The 17,922-nt window shown below is 39.3% G+C and overlaps 1 protein-coding gene across 3 annotated transcripts; it reads left to right on the top strand.

Moving 5' to 3' along the window:
* Positions 1–2,092: 2,092 nt before the first annotated feature.
* On the top strand, positions 2,093–8,796 carry LOC102715779 (protein CHROMATIN REMODELING 35-like). Of its 3 annotated transcripts, none has more exons than XR_005812314.1 (7): positions 2,093–2,123; positions 4,151–4,758; positions 4,994–5,302; positions 5,610–5,780; positions 6,513–8,269; positions 8,341–8,417; positions 8,534–8,796. XR_005812314.1 is itself a non-coding variant. In XM_040526642.1 (5 exons), the coding sequence occupies exons 1-5, from the start codon at positions 2,656–2,658 to the stop codon at positions 8,271–8,273; spliced, it is 2,943 nt and encodes a 980-aa protein (XP_040382576.1). In that variant the 5' UTR covers positions 2,604–2,655. The 3 variants fall into 3 exon arrangements, 1 of the variants encoding a protein (XP_040382576.1); XR_005812313.1 differs by lacking the exon at positions 2,093–2,123 and adding an exon at positions 2,561–2,749; XM_040526642.1 differs by lacking the exons at positions 2,093–2,123; positions 8,341–8,417; positions 8,534–8,796 and adding an exon at positions 2,604–2,749 and having other exon boundaries at positions 6,513–8,273.
* The last annotated feature ends 9,126 nt before the right edge of the window (positions 8,797–17,922 follow it).

Raw genomic sequence — 17,922 nt, 5'->3', positions numbered from 1 at the left:
ATAAAATTGATAATAACTGGTGGTATAGTAGGTTATTACGGTCATGTTCAAGTGCACATATGTGCTAGCTAATTTTTTTTCTCCAACATAAAACTTTCAAAGCGATAATGTTCAAGTACTGCGTATATCGGGGAAAAAACTTGAGGTTTTTAAGATCATCTATACTATGTTAAACGTCTTCATTGACCGTGACAATGAATCTACTACACTACTTTCTATAGCTTTTTACATATTAGCCCCTAATATCTTCTGACATTCTAAAACAATTCATATTAGTTCAATCAAGTGATATTGGTTGATATAATATTTCTATACACATGCTAGTACTTTAGAGGTAAAGTCCATGAACATGAGCTATCATCTGCCATATCAGATGATGCTCTCTTATACTATTTTACTCTAATGTTTAGCAAATTATATCACCCTAATATAGGTCAACACTACAAATAAAATATTCCTCCATGTACCTTTTATTGCATCATGCACCACTGTTCCACTACAACAACCAAACTAATGACTTAAATTAAATACCCCTACTAAATAAATTGTTTATTGTTTGTACCAGGTGCCAAAATAAGCATTGGTCTAGCGCCGAGACTCCGAACATACTACAACGTTTTAATTGTTTTTCTCCGTGCATCTTCTTAGGTACTAGATAGCGCATAACGGGATGGTTTTGAGGTACTAGATAGCGCATAACGGGATGGTAGCGAATTGGGATCTATATAGCGGATCATGGATAGAGGACGCTATACCGTGCGCTAAGTTCCGATAACGGTATTTAATAATCACATATATATTTAATTATGTGTAGATGACTAATGATTTTCTAACAATTCACAAAGCAACTTATAAATAAATTGGTGATAAATCACAATACACTTAAGTGAAGAGCATAAATAAACACTTACATGCACTTAAAAAGTTAATATCTTGTTCCATCATGAGGCTTACCGCCCAACGTCCAGTTGGCTCGCCGACGTTGATCTGTGGGAGAGCAGTGCTGCACGATATAAACGATGTAGTGTTCATGAGTCGCGACGGTATGATTAGATAGGAATATGAGAAGATAAGAGTGAAACGATGGACCGGAGATTAAGGTTATACATACTTTCTGATTTTAGCCTGCTAATCTATTTTGCTTGTGGACTGCTATTGCGACCCGCTAACTGTAATTGCAATGACTAAGTTTTAGACCGCTACATCTATTACCGGAATTGGACCGAGACTACAATTACACCGCTATTTAGTATCGTAAGTACACCGGAGCCCATGTATAGATAATTCTCGTAGCAAACCATGATCGATGGGTAGTTTCCTACGTAGTCCTATTTTGCTAGTCATTGGAAAATGAGTAGGAGTGGTGCCCCACCTGTCAGTCCACACCAAGTGGTGCTAACCCACCCATCCACCGTGTACGGGCGCTCCATGGCCTAGGCAACCTCCAGCTACTCCGATACACGTCGCGTTAGCATATTCCGTTCCCTGTAGAACAATTTTTTAGTATACGGGTGAATGTTTATCCGTATATTTGCATGCCATCTAGATAATTGAAAAAATATAAAAAAATAATAAGATAGATTAATATGAGTTATATCACTCCACAAATATACAAGTTTAAATTCAACCTCAATGAGTTGTAGCCAAAAAACAAACTAAATTGAAAGGCATATTTATAATTATTTTTGTTATTTTTGCTATAACTTGTAGAAGTTAAATTTAAACTTGCATATTTGTGAAGAGATGTAACTCATATTAATCTACCTTATTAAAAAATTTTAATAACTATTTAGATAACATACAAGTAACCATATATAAACATTCATCCGTCTATTTAAAAACTGCTCTCCGTTCCCCCACTTTCTTTTCACCCCACTACACACACCCACCGTCCCAGTGTCCGATCGACCAACCCGGACGCCGCAGGGCCCACTTCCCCGCCACGACAGCGTAGAGACCGGGTGGCAGGTGGCAAGCGCGGAGATTCCCATACAAGAATCCCACGGCGTTCCACCACCGCCGCCACACACACACGCACACACGACGCCGCTCTCCTCCCCTGCCCGCCCCCATGGCTGCCGCCGGCGGGGGGGACACGCCGGCGACGCCGCCGCCGTCGTCCGGTGAGCTATCCCGCGCCGCCTCTCTCTCATGCCGTCCCTCCCCCCACCTCGCTCCGGTTGTCTGGTGGCTCTGTGCCCACCCCCCCTCCCCCCCCGGGGTCTCGGGTTGTACGCTGGTTTTGTTTTCGTTTCGTTTTGCCATTTCTGCGTGGCGGAAGGTGGTGGTGTGGGGATGGGGATTGTGGTACATTGCGCCGTTGTTGGGCGAGGGGGGCGTGCCTCCGATTCGTCCTTCTTGTGAGGGGATTTGGGATTTTAGGGTTTTGGATGGGTTTCGATTGGGGGCGACAAATTGTTTTCCATTTTGTGGGGGCCGGTTGCCTGCGGGCAAGAGGGCGATTCTTCTCCGTTTGCTACTCGTCGCGTGCGCTTCGTGTGGTTCGATCTTTCCTCGGTTAATAATCTGGGTGATTTTGTGTTGGCCACGCGCAGTGTTTCTCATGGGGATCATCAGATATCGGGGTCGCTCCCTTGGCTCAAATCTCTGGTGATATTATCTTTGGGGATCGTGATATGCATTAAGCACTTGCATATGGATGCATTGATTGAGCAGAAACAACTCTTGAGAAACTCACGCCATAGAAGTGCAAGGTGTTTGCACATTGGGAGGTGTGTGTTTCTCGATGGTACGTAAAGAAATTACTCACATTTATTTGGTGTGAGACTGGCACAGGAGAAAATGTGTAACACAATTTGTGGTATATAAGGGCTTCCTCTGTAGTCTACTTAGTTTTGGTTATTACGTTGCTCTATTATGCCTGTCAGTGATGATGTGTAGTAACTATATCTATAGTATATTCTAAACTATTGGTCCCTGCAAAAATTTCTATAGGCTGTTCGATAGTTGTTCTGTGTCTAAGATTTCCAGCCAGATCAGACAAACCGCTCCTATCCTGCAAGCAAACAATGCAGATAGCCAACTCTCATGTGGTACTTTACTTATGTGGGCTGTTTGGCAGAGCACTAATTCCTAAATCTAACTTCTGGAGTGGAGCTGCCGAGTGGCACAAACCCTGCTCCACCTCTCTAATTCATTTTTTTATAGATCACTCCAGCCCTCTCCAATTCCTTTTTGGGTGGAGCTGAATCGTTTGGTTGGGCCATGAAAGGTGGATTTGGGAGCTGGAGCCCTGCCAAGAAGGCCCTTGTTGCTTTGGCTTCAGTGTTATCCTCTCTTTTATTACAAAAAATCCAGTCAACGAGGGATGAATAGAGCTGTCAAGGGTGTCGGGTCCCCGGATAGCGGGACCTCGGCTACGTAGTTCGTAGCCGCGATTCGTCTTCTCCGGCGAGGTTTACCCCTCTGCCGTAGGCTTAGTTGTAGAACAGAGGAAGGAGAATAGATGACTAATATCTGCTTGAATTTATCCAATGTGCGGTTATAGGAATATATAGCCTAAGGCCTCAACTAATTATTCCTAAACTTAAGGAACTAAAAAAGTAAAGCAATCTGTCTTTCCTAATTTATCCTCAACCAATTATTCCTAAACTTAAGGAACTAAATAGTAAACCAATCTCTCTTTCCTAATTTAGCCACTCGTGGCGGTTTCCTTTTGCGTGTAGTCGCATGCCCCTGCCGCGCGTTCTGCTGCACTGCGCACATCATGGGCCTGTCAGCGCCTGGTGTACGTGCGCCCCCACATGACAAGAGTTGTTACGGTGTTACCTCCGTGGCTGTGCGTATGTTTTAACTTACTATTTTCTTTCGCATGCCAAATATTTCTTTTTGAATGAGCTATATCACAATAACTTTAATTATGCAGCAACTTGGGGGGTTTTTCATCTAGTAAAATGAAAAGTTTTGCATGAAGCAGATCATTCTGCATACTGTTTCCACAGCTTTTTTTTGCTTGGTTGGTTGTGGCTATGTTGTGGTAATATTCCTGTGCTTTAAGACTGAAATTGTAATTGTTTCAAGGTTTCCAGCCTTAGGGGCTATTGAAGCAACCCAGAACTGTTATTTCTTGGACCTAATCTATTATTTTGTCGTATTCTCCTTTGATTTAATCAATCTCCTTCCTTTGTAGGCATGTATTACCGCAGGCAAAAGAAGGCTTCTTCTGATGCCAATGGCAATGTGTTAATTCCTGGAGTTGCAACATGTCTGAATGGTATTTCGCTTCCTCCTTCAAATAGGGTTCATGATTGGGGATATGGCGATACTGGAGAATGGGGAAGTATTTCTGCTCGCCATGTCAAATTGATCAATTTTCTTTCTTCGCTGCATCAACACACTGCAAATTCTTTGATAAGCAGCGAAATGGCAGCTGCTAACACAGACAGTCCTTTGGAGCAAACAAAACAAAAGGACAGCACAGCAATAATAGTTCTTGATTCTGACAACGAGGATGAAGACGCAGAAGGATGTGGACAGCTCACATCTATCAACAATAACCAACTGACAGCATCTGGATCAACTAGTCCTTACACAACATGGATTGTATCTGGAGCAAAAGACCAAGTAAATGGAACCTTGCATGCTTATGGAGACCAAAGCACTCAAATTGTTCCATATGGTCAGAATGCACCTTTAATCAATCAGTTTCCGCTGCAAACCAGCTATCAACCATCTTTGCTATTTGAAAAGGTTATATTGCAGAAAAAACCTGAGGAGCAACGTATTCAAGATCTGCTGGTATGTACTTTTACTTGAAATTATTCAATATGCTATCCACTTATGCATATCGGTGCTTTTACTCCTTGTTCTATGAATGTATTTTGGTCAATCTGAAGAGCACTATGATATATCTTGTTGGTAATATTACAAAATTATAGGCTAAGAATGAAAATGTGTAACGCTTGTTGAATCTACTTTGATTCCAAGCTTAAATGTTTTGTATTCAATCGTTAACTATTGCTGTTCACTATAGGCTGCTAGCCATGCAGAGAAGATAGCAGAAACACAAGTTCTCCCTACTCTTCCTACTGAGAGAAAACGAAGGAAATCAGATCCCAATCCCAGCACCCCTGTAGATGGAGATGCGGGAACTGCCCTAGGAAAAAGAAAAAGAAAAAACCAGCCAAATCAAGCAGCAGTTGATTCCACCTTGGATTTGCAGCAAAATGATGTTCCGTCACAAAGCTACAGGACTGAAATAGAAGAGGAGGAACCTGTAAAAGAAAGTGATGGGCTCGACGATCTTTGGAAAGATTTTTCATTGGCAGCTGAATGTACAAAGGTACAAATTACTACAGATTTTTGTAACGCTTATTCTGCAGCATTATAAAATTGTTGGTTCCATTTTGAGCTGACTGCTAATTGTACTTGTGACATGCTATGAGCATTTTTTTTTTGGGGTCTGAAGGTTGAATACTGCTGTACGCAAAGTGTTTCATGGCAGGTGTATTTTGTAAGATAAGCTAGAGTGTTGAAAAAGGCGATCATTTGTTGATTTAAACCTAATGTGTTTCAAAGCTTTTATGTTGATTATTTTAATCTGGTTTGTGTCTTTTCCCATTAATGATCAAGTAATACTCTTTGTCCAGCTTGACACACATGAAGACATGTCCAATGAAAATGAAGTGGATGATGAAAAAGAGATGGATGACGACTGCAATCATGACATTCGGATTCATGAAGATCTAGGCCATGTATGCCGTATCTGTGGCATGATTGTTAGAAAGGCTGAAACGATAATTGATTATCAGTGGAAAAAGGTCCGTACCTTGTTTCTAATATGTGATAGTTAATGTTCTAAAAAATGGGATATCTCAATTTTGGGAGCCTTTATTAAAAAAAAACTCTTAAGTAAATTATTTACATGAACTCCCTCATGTCCCATACAATGTCAACTTTTAAAGCCCCAAGTTTTAGTAGATCTGATTATTACCGACATTACACACTAGCTGTATCCATTTTGCCTTGTTCACGTTATCAATCATTCTCCTCACCTCACACACCTATTCTATTAATATTAAGGCAGTACCTTGAAGGTCTTTAGGCAGTGGAATGGCATCACAATCAAGAGAAATTTGTGGTTATCATGCTTTACAGTGGTGTATAAATTCTAAGGAAACAAAATCACTGTATACAATCCTCACACATCTTTTTTTGGGTAATGCTTGTTAGATTAACTGTGAATCTATGGCTTCTTTTTTTTTTGTTGGGTAGGGGGATGCAATTGGGAACCTTTTATTTTACTGAAATACTCCCTAAAGACCCTTTTTTTACCGACTCCTGATATTGATGCTGCTTTGGAGTATTTGGTGATATTCATTTTGGAAATGATATGACTTTATTGAAGGGGTTATACATGAACTAAGGTGGGACAGCATTCAAGGCATGGGTCATATAGCAAAGATCGAATGCTTGCATAAATCATTTAAAGCTTTTGTTGATTTTTCATGCGTCAATTGGAAAATTTAAATTTTATGCTTACATTATATCAGGCCTCAAGGACAAGAACAAATTACTATGAATCACGTTCAAAGGATGCTGATGAGATTGATACTGGTGCTGTTAAATTTTCTGAAGATTTCATTGTCTCTGATATTGCCATTCATCCAAGACATGCGAAGCAAATGAGACCACATCAGTTGGAAGGATTCAACTTCCTGGTCAAGAATCTAGTTGGTGATAAGCCTGGTGGTTGCATTCTAGCCCATGCCCCTGGTTCAGGGAAGACATTTATGCTCATAAGTTTCATTCAAAGTTTTTTAGCAAAGTATCCTTCTGCAAGGCCCCTTGTTGTGCTCCCTAAAGGGATTTTAGGTACTTGGAAGAGGGAGTTTCAGCGGTGGCAAGTGGAGGACATACCACTGTATGATTTCTATTCTGTTAAGGCTGACAAAAGAACAGAGCAACTGGAAGTCCTCAAATCGTGGGAAGCCCAGATGAGCATACTGTTTCTCGGATACAAGCAGTTTTCACGAATCATCTGCGGTGATGCAGGTGGAAACATTGCAGCTGCATGCCGAGACAGGCTGCTTATGGTCCCCAACCTACTTATACTGGATGAAGGTCATACACCAAGAAATCGGGAGACTGATGTACTGGCATCACTAAAAAGAGTCCAAACACCACGCAAAGTGGTCTTGTCAGGCACACTTTTCCAGAATCATGTTTCTGAAGTGTTTAACATCTTGGACCTCGTGCGTCCTAAGTTTCTCAAGATGGAATCATCCCGTCCTATTGCTAGACGTATAATGAGTCAGGTTGCAATATCAGGTGGCAGGAGTTTAAAAGGGGTTCCTGACAGTGCATTCACTGAGATAGTAGAAAACACCCTGCTGAATGACGACAACTTCACTAGAAAAGCCAATGTTATTAGAAGTCTTAGAGATTTAACAAAAGATGTGCTTCACTATTATAAGGGTGATATCTTAGATGAACTACCTGGCCTAGTGGATTTCAGTGTGTTCTTGAAACTCACTCCCAAGCAGAAAGACATTGTTCACAAGATAGAAGCCTATGAAAAGTTCAAAAGAAGTGCAGTGGGGACTGCATTGTACATTCATCCTTGTCTGTCAGAAATTTCAGAGGGTGCTGCTGCAGATAGGGCGATCAACTTGACAGATGCAACTGTTGATGGCTTGATTGAGTCTATCAACATAAGAGATGGGGTGAAGGCCAGATTTTTCATGAATATTCTGTCTCTTGCTAATTCTGCAGGAGAGAAGTTGCTTGCCTTCAGTCAATATATACTTCCGATGAAATTTTTGGAAAGATTGCTGGTTAAGATGTTGGGATGGCATGTGGGGAAGGAGATTTTCATGATATCTGGTGATACTAATCCAGAAGACAGAGAATTAGCGATGGAACAGTTTAACAACTCCCCCGATGCAAAAGTTTTGTTTGGTTCTATCAAGGCCTGTGGTGAGGGCATCTCCCTTGTTGGTGCATCAAGGGTCATCATTCTAGATGTTCACTTGAACCCATCTGTTACCCGTCAAGCAATTGGACGTGCATTCAGGCCTGGACAGCAGAAGAAAGTGTTTGTTTACAGGCTTGTTGCCGCTGGTTCTCCAGAGGAAAAGTTCCATGAAACTGCTTTCAAGAAAGAAGTTATACCAAAGCTATGGTTCGAATGGAGTGAGCATTGCACTACTGAAGACTTCAAACTGAATCAAGTTGATATTGATGATTCTGAAGATCAATTACTGGAGGCTAATGCAATTCGCCATGATATCAAGGCTCTGTATAGAAGGTGAGCTATCTCTTTCTCCAAGTTAAACCCTGAAAAGTGTGCTCTCTGTCTTATCCAAATTTGTCTTGTAGGTAACAAGCTGTGTGGCTGCTGTACACCATATGTACATAATGCAATGCTGATCTTTATAGACGACCATTGCTGTTAAGTAAGGGGATTTCTCTAGAATCACTCTTTGCACCACAAAATATTTGCTCCTTGGTTCTGTTTTGATTTTCTGACCATCAGCATTTTTCTTTAACCTGTATCCTTTTCTTCCCACAGGGTGTTACGGTAGCCAGTCCCAATCCCTGAATTCATAACAAGCTAGGATTTTTTCCGTTAAATCTCGGTCATTTCACCAACCTATGGCCACTTTGTAATATGTGCCAACTTGGTTTAGCGGCTAGCGAGCCGATCCTCGACTTATTTCGTAATGAAGATTCCCAGAATTAATAACTATGGTTTCTGCCTTTCCGTTCCTGCATGGAAAAACAACTTGATAATGTCACTGTTTTCTCGCCAACATTGTGGACTCGACTTCTCTTCGTTTTTGTCCTTGTTGCGTAAGATATAATTTCCTTCTGGGCACAGCTGAATGCAGGTTATTTATTTTTTAGATAATGGATTAAACCGGCCTCTAGATCTGCAGGTTATCCATGTTGCATCGTTTTATCTCCGTGTTAGGCTGTTAGCACCTGGTTCTTGTGTCGATAATTCTAGTTGCAGTTCTGGTCCCCCCCTGAAAGGTGCTTTAAGACCCAGCAATATACACAAAAATATTTGGTCCTTTTCCGTTTTGATTTTATGACCAATAGCCTGGATTTGCTATTGGTCGACCGCATGAAAATTTCTAATCAATTCGTTTATTTTTACAGAAAGATCAGCACATGATACCGTTGAGCGTTACACCACTTAATTATTTCGTAACGTCACATGTTCTATTTTTAATATACAGAGAGACTCTAGAACGGGCTTCCGTCCCAACAGGAGAAGCTAGTGAGCCGCCAGCGCTGTGTGCTCCGTCGCCGCTGCTTGCGCTGCCGGCACTGCCTCTCCTGTGCGGCCGTGCCGCGCTGCTCCTTCCATGCGCTCCGGCACCGATCTCCGCGTGCACCCTTCGTGCTGTCTTCGTCGCACGACACGACACTGATGATATTAGATAACACTAACTGATATCATTTGGTACTAAATAGTTAGTATCATTTGACTTATATAATATCCTGTCTGAATGAGATTATGTGGTACTAGTAGGGCTGAAAATGGAACGGATGGTTTTTGTCCGCTCCGGAAAAAAACGGATATGGAGGTAGCTCGGAGCGGATATTTCCTGGATAATTCGGATACGGATACGAATACAGATAATTTTCTTCGGATATAAATACGAATACGGTATGGCAGTTTCCGACGGATACGGATATTCTGACGGATATCTGAAGATTGTAATGAGCGGATATGCGCGAACACCTGAAATCAGTTTAGTCCACTTAATTTCAGGTCTGGCCCATCAACCAGTTTACTGCAAAACTGCTTTAGTGCTATTAGACTATCAGTATTTGTTGAACTCATTATGTAATATGTGGTGAACTTATGTCACTGTCTAATACACGTGAAATTAAATGTAACTTGTTTAATCTACGATAAGGTCTAAAATGATAACTATCTTGATTAAGTTAGCTGCTATTTGTCTTTATGAACGGTTTGAGTGGTTCGTATGTTCCGAGAAATATTTATTTTCGTATTTGTGTTCGACTACATCCGATCCTTATTCATTCGAGATAATTCGTATTTGTTTCCGTATCCGAGATATTCGTATCCGTTTTTGTATCCGCCTAAAAATATGAAAACAAATACAATACGTGTGTTATTCGTCCGTATTCGCTCCGTTTTCGGTCCTAGTTACTAGATAGTTGGTATCATTTGACTTATATAGTATCCCATCTGAATGAGATTATGTTGTAATAGTTCTTCTGTTTAACCAATATACACTTATACATCTTATGTCTTACCAGTCATCTATGATCATGTGTGCGCATATCCCATCTAATTCTGCTTTTTCTCTACTTACAATTTCAACACGCGTCTCATTGCGTGTCCTACATGAATCAATTTATGTGATATTCATGATTTATAATATCGTAGTAATTTTTGGATCAAATTATATGGAAAACTGACTAGATTTCCCACGGCCATCAATCTACAACTGAGCAAGCATATGAAACTACTCTTGTTTTTTTTCTCGTCAATTTCTTTTTGCCATTACATGGCAGACACATTGACATGAGCACACATTATTACACAAGCATACACCCGCAAATGTGTTCCTAACACACACACTTGGAGAGGTACAAACCAACTGCACAACTCTTCTTTCTTTTCAATTTTTAGTAATGCAATCACGAGATGTTGTACACTTCTATGGGGCCCAAACAACGATACTATGCTTACTATAGTAAGAATTATGCTATGATTTTTTTATAACACTGAACAAAAAATAGAAGCTAAACTTGTATTTGTCCATATAGAGGTTTTTTCAATAATAAAAGTAGTTATTAATCCATAGGATAAATGCATCTCTCTCCTTGCCCTAGAAAAAAAAAACAACCAAAGATGTCAAGAAACTAAGGCTGTGTTCGACTGGTGGGCCACGGAAAATATAGTAATAGACTAGTACATAATTAATTAATTATTAAAAAATATAAAATAAATTAATATGATTTTTTTTAAAACAACTTTTATATAGAAAATTTTTAAAAAAATACATCGTTTAGCAGTTCGGAAAGTGTGCGCGTACCAAACAAGAAAGATAAGTTAACTTACCATGGCCAGCCGAACGTGGCCTAAGTTTGCTTGGTATGTGTCAATCTAAGAGGCCTGATTGGTGGAGTTTCTAGCAGCTGCAGCTTCTCATGAAATTTCTAGAAGTCAAAAACTCTCCCAAACAGTAATAAGATTATAAGAATTTAGAGTCATAGAATCTAGAAAATGGACTAGAAGCCGAAAATTAGGAAACCTAGCTTCTGGTGAGACAAAAACGGCCTCACCTGCAGCCATTGGAACGCATCTGCACCGAGCTTCCTCGTCGCTTACAGCATAGCCAATTTTGCTTGTCCATCGATCTAGATGTACGACATGATTTGGCAATTGGCATCTTTCTCTCCTCGACTGTGTGGCCATACGTAGATAGCTTGGAGAGAAAGTGTGGGTTGGCCGGATTAATTGGATGTTAATTTCTACTTCAGCTTTTATATGTGCATGGCATGTTCTTATTTCCTCTGGATGCATATTTGAACGGCGGATGACGGGAAGCGATCATGCCATGCGTGAACATCGCGTGGACTGAGTAAGAACGATAATGATTCTGGACGGACGCCGATCCTGCGACGCGCTTAGTTCTTCATGTGGTGCTGCTTCGTTTCATAGGGATATAGGTAGGCTATAATAGCATAAAACAAAATTTTTATTATGTAAACTAGAAACCATACAAGTAGTAGATGATAGATTACTACTATATGCACGCGGTGCAGCGGAAGAAGTACCATACAAGTAGTAGATCATGGATTGTTATCATAGTTAGTTGTAGCCCGAAAACTCTTTTTTATCCACGTGACACTAGCGGCTTCTACCTGTCGAGTATCCATAAAAAGCATATCGGTTGAACCTATAGTGTATCTTTGTATTAATCATGTTGCCTTACGATATCAATTAAGCTCAAAGCTAGATAAGTATCATCTTTTTAATAGCTTAATCATTCTTTTGATTCTGTAATAGATTATGTAACTTGTGATTGACTCCTCAATCACCTTTGACATAGCCGTGTATTTTCATAATTTATAACATTGTGGGAGGGGGGCAGGGATATATCTTCAATGGAGGAGCAAATTCTATCTTAATCATTCACATCCTACTACAGGGCATCGATCCTTGGCAGTTACTGCTGTGCAGTAACAGAGGCTGACAGGTGGGCCCATGGGATATAGGGCCCACATGTCAGCTGCAGCTACTACAGTACTGCAGACAATCTCCGCCGCCTACTACATGTTTGATGCTATGACTGAAGACTACTTTTATAACTAATCAGTCATGATGTAGCGTTTAATAATCCCTAAGAAATCCATTACACATGTTGAGAAATATGATAACCCCAAATCGAAGGATTATATATCAATACTTAGTGAAAACAATGACGACAAATCATATATAACTCTCACAGTGTCTCATGTTAGATCTTCATACCATGATTCATGAGACATGATCATCAATCAATACATGTGCTGCTCATCTAATCTCATTTGTTCTGTACATGATATTTAATTAGGAAACCTTTGATGAAAGAGTAACTTATAACATAATGAGTCTCATAAACGAATCACATATTCATTAATCAATAATAATTTATTTATCTCAAAGAATAATACATGATATGTAAACATAGTATGTGATACAAACATCCCTAGATTGTCTCTCGGTATATCACTAACACTTTTAACTATTTGTATTATGTATGTGCTATCGTGTCCTTTGTTTGATCTTTACGCATGAACTTCTCTTTTCTCTTTATACATGAATGCATCTATATAGATTGGTAGCAACCTTCAAACAATATTTTCTTCTCAACTATTTATCCAAACTATTATTCAATATGACCATTGTGTTTATTATAATTAACTCATTATAACAGGATCTCATAGGGCTATATTATGATAAAATAAAAATATATGTTTATTTGTGTTGGATTAATCATCTACGCCTCTACGGCAAAACGACCCCCATTATATATCGGCTATATTAGAAGTTACCATAAGTTGTTGCACTTGCATTTTGCCAAGCATGGTACAATGTAGCTGGGTTTCTAAGAGACCAAAGACCCCCATTGCTCATTATGCCCGGCGCCCAATTGCACTCTTCACTGTCCAGTCAGCCTATGGGTGTTTCACACATTAGGTTTGTATCTCTGGCAACTTGCTGATCCAAAAAGATTTTTTTCTGATTTTTTTCTTTTATGAAGGTATATACCTTCTTTTAAGGATATTTGTAAATAACTATATTTTTTTAAACATGGCAACAGTGAATCTTCTGTGCTATTCCTTATTACATTTCTTCCTTAAATTTTTACTTGTTATATATTTGCTAATGGAAAAATGTCTGGCTTACCCCTTGGAGTACAATACTGAGCATTCTCCTATCCTCAACTCTTCAACCCGAAAAATTTACACACTCCTCGCATCAAGGTTAAAATTATTGGTTTTAACATATCCTCTCCCATCAAGCACATGTGGCATCTTTCCCCACCTGTTATTCCATATCATCTATTTTTTCTATTTTCTCTCCTTTGCACATATTGGGATGGGGTACGTAGAAGCGGATGGTGCGGTGGCGAGAGCATAGTAGAGGCGGCATATATTAGGACTGAGCAGAAGTAGATGGTTCGTGCTAGAATGATAGGGATGAGGCAGACAATTAGAGGAACTTGAGGGGTCAATGGTGCCATCCATGCCATTGTTGGCTTCACTGCCACTAGCTAGATGCGTGGAATTGAAGGATAAGAGGAGGTGAGCTAGAGAGGATGAGATTACTTTGGGGGAATGAGAACAACATATAGAAATAGTCAGGTTACCCGATGGTTAATGGGGACGGGTACCACATGAATATTCTCATACTTGCTTTACCTTATGGGGATGACATTTGACCGTGAAAAAATCCATAGTATTGATTTTGTTCCATCCTCGTCCCTAACAAATCAAATACCCTTCGGCTACCGAGGGCCCATTGCTATCCTTAATCTAGGCCAGATCGAGTGGTAGTATGTGGGATACGGCAAGGATGCGCCGCAATTGAGCAGCGCGGTGCTTCGAGCATGGTAATGAATTGCGTCCTAGGAATATTTGCACTAAGCTGCCCTCCACCACTGCCTAGTCACATGCCATGCATTGGGGTTTGAAGGTTCCTTCCATACACGGTGAGGTCCACATGTCAGCCTCAATGTCCCTTTAACTTAAAAAGTCAAAGGAAACTCTTTTTTTTTCAGCACACCACCGGTGCCACAATGACGCCCTCGACAGCAGTGGTATAGGATAGATACTCTAGTTTGATGAATTATTAAAGGTGGCAAAGCAATGTATGTAATATGTACTCTTTTGGTATAAAGCAGTGTGGCCGGTTTAAATTTAGCTATACAGATTTGTAAAAATATTATCTGCCATTTTATCCCTGGCATATTGAAGTAAATGCAGTACTGCTACACATCTCAAAATAAATATAGTAAAAGTAATATTTTTCGATGAATTATTGATATGGGAGGGAGAGAATGACTAGTAATAATATTTTTACTAGAGTAGACGAGCGCCCTTTGCTTGGCCACGGGCCAGATAGATCGCAAGTGGGTACGTGTGTACTTAGTGACCGTGGTTATTGTTTTATGGTAAATTTTTTATCCTTATTGGAGCAAGAAAAAAGGATGCGGGAATGGGAAGAAAGAAAAAAAAATGGGAAAATATCAGGAGAGAAGCGCCATGTGAGACACGTTGTTTGTCGTGAGACTCAGCAAATCCAACCGCAACATTTAAAACAATTACAAATATTTGGCCTAAAAGATTTTTTCCCAAGGATGTGTCCACGGAAGTTGTTCCGACCTTGGGTCACCTTTTCGCTCGTTAAAGAAAAAAAAAGACAAGCTATATTTATAAACAAAAAATAATTTATAAATAAAACTTTACATATGTATTCTTAGTAAGTCAAGGTTGAAAAATAAATTACGATAAAAAACCTAAAAGCTAACCATAAATTTATAATTTAAAATTTAAACTTTGGCTAAGCAGAAGCGAAAAAATGAACTATTTATCGAACATAAGGAAAAAGGTACTCTCTCTTTTTCCATTAACACCGTTGATTTTTGATATACGTTTGACCATTCGTCTTATAAAAAAATTATATAATTATTAATTATTTCCTTATAATTTGATTTATTACTATAGTAATTTAAACATAATTTGTAGTTTTATATATTTATAAAATAAATAAATAAGAAGAACGGCCAAACTTATATAAAAAATCGACGGCGTCAAAAAAACGAGAAAGTATATCATCCAAAATTAGAGCATCTTCAAGGAAATGCTAATATTTGCTTCCAAAAATTTGTATTGGATTCATTTAAAAATGTATTGGGCATAAAAATTACACACTTCTCCAACATAAATCTAAAAATGAATAACTTGTATTAGGAACACATATTCTTACCCTAAATTTAGGACACCAATGAGTTGATTTTAGACATGTATAAATATTACGAATGTATTTGGTAATCTAATGGAGATACATTTTCTACCTTAATTCCTAAAATTTATTTTTAGGGATTAATTTTAGACATTTGTTGGAGATGCTCTTAGTGGCTGTTTGGATCCAGTGACTTTTTTTTAGTCCATCGTCACATCGGATATTTGGACGTTAATAGAAATATTAAATATAGACTGATAATAAAACTAATTACATAAATAAATAAAGGCTATTTCATTAGACAAATTTTTGAAGTCTAATTAATCCACGATTACCAAATGTTTACTGTAGCTTCACATTCGCTAATCATGGACTAATTAGTCTTAATAGATTCGTCTCGTAAAATAGTCCAGAGTATGAGGTAAGTTTTATTTAATAATCTATGTTTAATACTTCTAATTAGTGTCAAAGATTCGATGTGACATATACTTAAAAAAATTGTGAGAAAACAACAACCCCCCCCCCCCCCCCCCCCCCCCCTAATACGCTACCTATGGCGAAATATGAAGACCGATCCTTCAAGTTTGTGGAGTGCAAAGCTCCAGCGATGTGCCATTTGCATTCATGCATGTGGTTGAATCTTTTGATCCGGCCTGTCGCCGACTCGCCGTCCTCAGCTTCGGCAGGCGACGTTGCCCACAAGCGCCTCCCATACTAATAGCTCATCTATCACATCCTCTATCCTAAAAATAGAGTATAAACACTATAAATTAAGCTTTAATAGAACAGCTATCATATCATCTATTTTTAGATGTCATCCATATTAAGAGAGAACCTTCATATTTAGATGATCTCTCTTCATCCTCCAAAGAGATACAGAGGATGTCATGTATGGATGATCTAGTGGAGTATATAGAGATATGAAGAATACAACTAGTTTAAATGATCATCCAAATGAAGATATGGATGACCAAATTTAGGTGAGTTGTTACAGATGCAGGAACCGGCAGCACCACTCTCATCATCGATCTGCTTGTCTTAGCCCCAAATTATTCGTATTCTAATATTCGTGTTTATCGATATCTATTCTCACTAAAATCATGTTAATGACATTTACGATTATTCCATCTGAATTTGACTGTAGCTACGGAAGAGAAATGACCATGATCCCAATATCCCAACCTATGGTGTTTCCTTTTTTAAAAAAAAATCATTTAGATTCCTAAATTTGGACAATACATACTTGGATCTGGAACTCGTTAAATTGTGTTATCTAGTTTGAAATTGTCAGCTCCCTTTAGAATCATACATGCCGCTGACGTAGCAGCCATTTTCATTTTTTGTTCTTGTCATCACCTTCTCCATATCTGTTAAACGAGGAGGGCATGATGCGCCGCCGCTAGGACTGGAGGGCCACACATCAAGGAAGGTGATGTGGGAATTATAGTTTGGGCCTTAGCCCATATAGAAAATAATTCCTAAGAAAATTTTAAAAGTCCATCTCATGGATTGAATGCTGGTGAACTTTAGTCCCACCTAGATAGGGTCGAAGCTGGAATGAAATATATAGGGGTGCCACTTATTTGCTTTTTAGTATATTGAATTGAGTTCAGGTTACTACGAGTGCATAAGTTTAGATTGAGATAAGTGCATCTGCGGTGAAAGTAGATGAACTCTAGCCAAAAAAACTATGGCCGAGTTCCTAGTAACCGACACCTAAAGTGGGTTCCTAGGAAACCCCACACTTAACATGTGTTTTGTCCCTGTACCTTGCTTATTCTAGAAGATGGGGACCTCCGTATAAGTGATAATTGTATCCTAGTCATTTGGGCAATCATGTAAGAGAGAACTGGAGAATCATGCGCAGGTGCTCGCTCACCTCTCTAGGCATGGGTGTTGCGTGCACGCGACATGTGCGTGAAGGGTCCGTAAAAATGGGCTCTCATGCTTGCGGGTTTACTTTTGCAGTTTTATTTTGCTATAAATCTTATCGGATTTATCTAGAGTTTGTTTTCAAATTCTTGTTTATCTGGTTCGATGATGAGTTATGGAAATAATTCAGATGTATTGATCCCACACCTTGATCTATCTATGAATACCGAGTCGACGCCTCCACACAATATACACAAAAATCAACTAGGGTTTTCTACCTCCTCTGTACTGTGGCGTCGCAAGACGTCTACTCTAGCCCGCTTGCTAGTGTGCACCGGCAGATCGGGAAAGCATGTATTCTGAACCATCACCTTCGACGTCCTGCAACACGAGAAGACGGATAAGGTTTTTAGGAAACGCTACGCGCAACTGCTTACTGTCTGTCCACCACAATGCATCTCCCTTGTTTGGTTGCGGCGCAACATTGTCCATATGCTATAGTGATGCTTATTATATTCAATATATATATACACACACTTTAACTTAGATGTCAAAGATCATACTAAAATATTCTACTGCTTTTTATATTA

This window comes from Oryza brachyantha, chromosome 8, assembly GCF_000231095.2.
Source record: "Oryza brachyantha chromosome 8, ObraRS2, whole genome shotgun sequence".
In the NCBI taxonomy this organism is placed as follows: Eukaryota; Viridiplantae; Streptophyta; class Magnoliopsida; order Poales; family Poaceae; genus Oryza; species Oryza brachyantha.
This window is presented reverse-complemented; position numbering and strand designations above follow the sequence as displayed.